General features: G+C 44.1%; 1 protein-coding gene across 1 annotated transcript; it reads left to right on the top strand.

Moving 5' to 3' along the window:
• Positions 1–1,400: 1,400 nt before the first annotated feature.
• LOC122653773 lies at positions 1,401–1,916 on the top strand. Its single transcript, XM_043847713.1, has one exon. The coding sequence runs from the start codon at positions 1,401–1,403 to the stop codon at positions 1,914–1,916; it is 516 nt and encodes a 171-aa protein (XP_043703648.1).
• The last annotated feature ends 2,743 nt before the right edge of the window (positions 1,917–4,659 follow it).

Below are 4,659 nucleotides of genomic sequence, written 5' to 3'. Positions count from 1 at the left end.
TTCAGTTCAATACTGTATTCTTTCACCCATGTACCACTGATATAATGATGATCATTACCACTCTCGCAGTAGTAGCGGTGGTAGTCTTTAAACATCCAAATGTCCATTATGGAACCTTTTGCACATGAAAGAGATAGCAACCCTCTCAACTCCACCAACTGGAGTGCAGTGGGTTGTCATGACCTAAGATCAGGACAACCTTCAGGATGTGGGACTAATCTGAATTCTTCTCTCTCAACATCAAATGCGAGGATCGTATTATTAGGGTCAATCATATGCCCATTGTAGACCTTAGTGTCAATCAAAGAATCATAGAAGACAAGCCAGTGGATGGCTCCGTTAACAAAAACTGGAAAACTATAACGGCTTATGTGATATGGAGAATCCACCACGTCTCTCCAAGCCCAAGAAGAAGAAGAAGAGCAAGAAGAACTAGAGCAGACCCTTCTTTCCATTCCCAATGTAAAGACTTGACATTTCATGGTTAATGAAGCAGGATCAACACTGATTCCCCTTTCTACAAGGCCATAATTAGGGGCGATAAAACGAACTACTTTATACTGGTCAGTTGACTCAACATATCCGAAACCATAAATAGAGTAACGAAGGGGGAAACGAAGTTCTGGGCCTTTTGGCAATGTTATGAATTCGTGTGTACTGGGATTACAAATATGAACAATCTCATCCTTCTAAATGCAAACCAGATCGAAACGTGTAGGTAACAGCCTTGCATAAACATTCTCAGACTTGAACTTAAAACTACTTATTTGATTCTTTTCTCTGTCCGTGGATGTTAGTAATAACCGTGTTCCTATCCAAACGGAATCAACCCAATCTCCCTAACAGAGAATGATCTTATCTCTTATCTCTTCCTTAACTATCTCTTATCCTTATCACATACTTGTATCTATCTAATACCTAGAATCATGGAGTAACTAAACCTCCACTCTCTTGTATAAATATACATCAATACGGCTATACAAATCATCCTTGAAATCAATATTTTCTCAAGTGTTTTATGGTATCGGAGCTTTTTTGACTTCACGTCAAATTTTTTTTTAAAGATGTCTACATCTTCCTCGGCAACCTCTTCCATGGCTGGGTCACTCACTACCGCTGCATCCTCTTGTTCACCACTTAATCCGCTTTCCAATATCACCAATCTAGTCTCTATCAAGCTTGATCGCCAGAATTATCTTCTGTGGCGTTCTCAATTTCTACCCATCCTCCGTGCGACTCAACTGCTCGGCTATCTTGATGGGTCGATGCCTTGTCCACCGGCAACTATTCCTTTTGCCATTGAACCAACGACTATAGTTCCCAATCCAGCGCGCGACGACTGGATACTTTGTGACTAGCTCCTTCTGAGTTGGATTAATGCAACTCTCACCGAGCCTGTTATGGCTCAGGTTGTTGGCCTTCACAACGCTGCCGCCGTATGGAGTGCCCTTGAACGATTGTTCTCCTCTCATTCTAGAGCTCGCATAATGCAGCTCCGCTATCAACTGCAGAATGTGAAGAAAGGATCCCTTTCTGTCTCAGATTATTACAATCGTGTAAAAACTATAGCTGATTCTCTTGCTGCTGCCAATCATCCTGTGGATGATAGCGATCTCATCCTTTATATTCTTGGCGGCCTGGGTGCGGGATATGAGTCCTTTGCCACTGCGATCTTGACTCGGACCGACCCTATTTCCTCTGAAGACCTGCACAGTCTCTTACTCAGTCATGAACTACATCTTGATCAGTTTCGTACAACAATGGAGCCTTGTTCCATGGCGTTGATTGCGACTACTCCTCCTTCCAATAATAATAAAGGGCAGCACCCTTCCACCAACACCAACCGTGCTTCTGACAACAAGCCCCATGATTCTCCAAATCGTGGCCGTGGCCGTGGAAGAGGGCGATATAATTAGCAGGGTCGTCGCTACAACAACCAGTAGGACAATCGTCCTGTTTGCCAGATCTGCTCCACTCCAGGACATGTCGCACTTGACTGCTATAATCGGCTGAATCTTGCCTATCAAGGACGTCAACCATCCAAACAGCTTGATGCTTACAATGCTGATTCCTCTGTCTGGTATCCGGACTCCGGCGCAACGAATCATATCACTAATAATCTCGGCAACTTGAACATGCAATCTGATTATTCTGGCACTGATCGAGTTATGGTCCGCAATGATACAGGTTTGGAAATTTTACATACTGGTTCCCATCAGTTACCCAATTCTTTAATGCTGCATAATGTTTTACATGTTCCTAACATAATCAAAAATCTCTTATCCGTTTCTCAATTTTCTAAGGATAACAACTGTGTTTTTGAATTTTATCCATCTGGTTTTCGTGTTAAGGATCTGACAACAGGGACAATTCTGCTCCAAGGGCCAACCAGTATTGGCTTATATCCTGTTCGATTGCCTCATCATTGTGCTCCTTCGTCATCAGTTTCTTAACCAGTTCCTACTGCATTCATCGGTGAACGTGTCTCCACTGTCGTGTGGCATCACCGTCTTGGTCATCCAGCATCACCGATTCTTTGTAGTGTTCTCCGTCATCATCAGTTACCTTGCACTAGTAGTACTTCTGTTCATGTTTGCTCATCTTGTCAGTGTGGGAAGAGCAAACGATTACCATTTTTTAATTCTAAGTTTGTTAGCACTAGGCCTTTAAATTTGCTTTTTATGGATGTTTGGGGTCCAGCCCCAGTTGTTTCTGCTTATGGATTCAGATATTACTTGCTTATTGTCGATCATTTTTCTAAGTACACATGGTTGTTTCCTTTATTTTCTAAAGATGAAGTTTTTCCCAGATTCATTAACTTCACTCAACTGGTTGAAAATCAATTTGATGCATGCATAAAGAATGTGCAAACTGATGGGGGTACTGAGTTTGTAAATTCCAACCTTAGAAAAAATTTTCAATCTAAAGGAATTTTACATCGGATTGCTTGTCCTCACACTCCTCAACAGGTGGGCCAGGTTGAGCGCAAACATCGCCATGTTGTAGAAACAGGGCTGTCACTTCTTGCTCATGCTAGTGCACCCAAGGAACTATGGGTCGATGCATTTCAGACGGTTGTGTTTCAGTTTAATAGGCTGCCATCTTGCACCACAAAAATGAAAAGTCCTTATGAGCTCCTGTTCCACCGTGCCCCAGAATATGATTTTCAGCGCGTTTTTGGGAGTGCTTGTTACCCTTACTTGCGCCCTTACCAGCAAAATAAGTTGGAATTTCGCAATGCTCGCGTCATGTTGTTTTTTATGAACACTTATTTCCATTTGCGGCACACCACAAGCCATTTCCACCACAATCCACCACCACATCCAGGATACAGCTTGGGTATGCATCTAGTATTCTCCAAGTGCAGGCCACCCATAGGCCTATGGCTTCACCCATACCACGATCTCCATCTATACCACCACCACCAACCATGCCGGCTTCAACAGAACAGCCACCCGTGCCCATACCAGCTCCAATAGAGCCCACGACACCAAGCATCACGGTGGAACCAACCCTGTCGACTACAGTGCACCATCACATGATTACCCGCTCCAGGGATGGCACACGTAAGCCACGGGTTCTATGTGCCACAAGGTATCCTCTCATAGCTTTACATGTGGAATTACCACCGGAGTCGAGTTGTTTTACCACTGCAAACAAATCCCCTGATTGGCGCAAGGCAATGTCAGAGGAATTTGCTGCTCTTCTTCAAAATGGCACGTGGTCCCTCGTACCTCGCAGACCCAATCACAATATAGTCGACTGTAAATGGGTTTACCATGTCAAGCAAAAAGCCGATGGATCTATCGAACGCTTCAAAGCACGGTTGGTAGCAAAGGGGTATCATCAACAGGCTGGAATTGACTATGAGGACACCTTCAGTCCAGTGGTAAAACCCACTATAGTTCGCACGGTTTTATCCATTGCCGTGAATAACCAGTGGCCGATTCGTCAGCTCGATGTTACCAATGCATTCCTTCATGGTATTTTAGAGGAGGAGGTATATATGGCTCAACCCCAAGGGTTTGTCAATTCCAACTATCCTGATCATGTCTGCCGGTTGCACAAAGCCATCTATGGCCTCAAGCAGGCTCCCAGGGCATGGTTTCAGAGGTTTACCAACCATATTAAGGCACTCGGTTTTGTGGCTTCCACGGCTGACTCTTCCCTATTTGTCTTATGCCGACACTCGGATTTATGTACTCCTTTATGTCGATGACATTATACTCACAGGGAACTCAATGCACTCTCTTCACACTCTGCTAACAACGTTGGGGAAGGAATTTGCCATGAAAGATCTTGGCAATTTACACTTTTTTCTAGGGGTTCATGCCACTCAAGCAGCCACCACTTTACATTTATCTCAATCAAAGTATATTGTTGATTTGCTAAAACAGACACACATGGATGGTGCAAAACCCTCCTCCTCTCCGGTAGCATCTGGTGCAAAGTTATCAGCCCATGTTGGTGATCCTCTAGAGAATGTCACTCTATATCGCAGTACTGTGGGGGCACTGCAGTACCTCTCTCTCACCAGACCTGATATCACCTACTCAGTCAACCAGGTGTGCCAATACATGCACACCCCTCGAACTATTCATTGGGAGGCTTTCAAGCGCATACTGCGATATCTCAAGGGTACCGTCCATTATCGTTTGT

Source organism: Telopea speciosissima, chromosome 1 (assembly GCF_018873765.1).
Source record: "Telopea speciosissima isolate NSW1024214 ecotype Mountain lineage chromosome 1, Tspe_v1, whole genome shotgun sequence".
Lineage (NCBI taxonomy): Eukaryota > Viridiplantae > Streptophyta > Magnoliopsida > Proteales > Proteaceae > Telopea > Telopea speciosissima.
This window is presented reverse-complemented; position numbering and strand designations above follow the sequence as displayed.

Coding starts and splice junctions, on each gene's coding strand:
- LOC122653773 (XM_043847713.1), top strand. CDS start 1,401: ATGGCTCAGGTTGTTGGCCTTCACAACGCTGCCGCCGTATGGAGTGCC.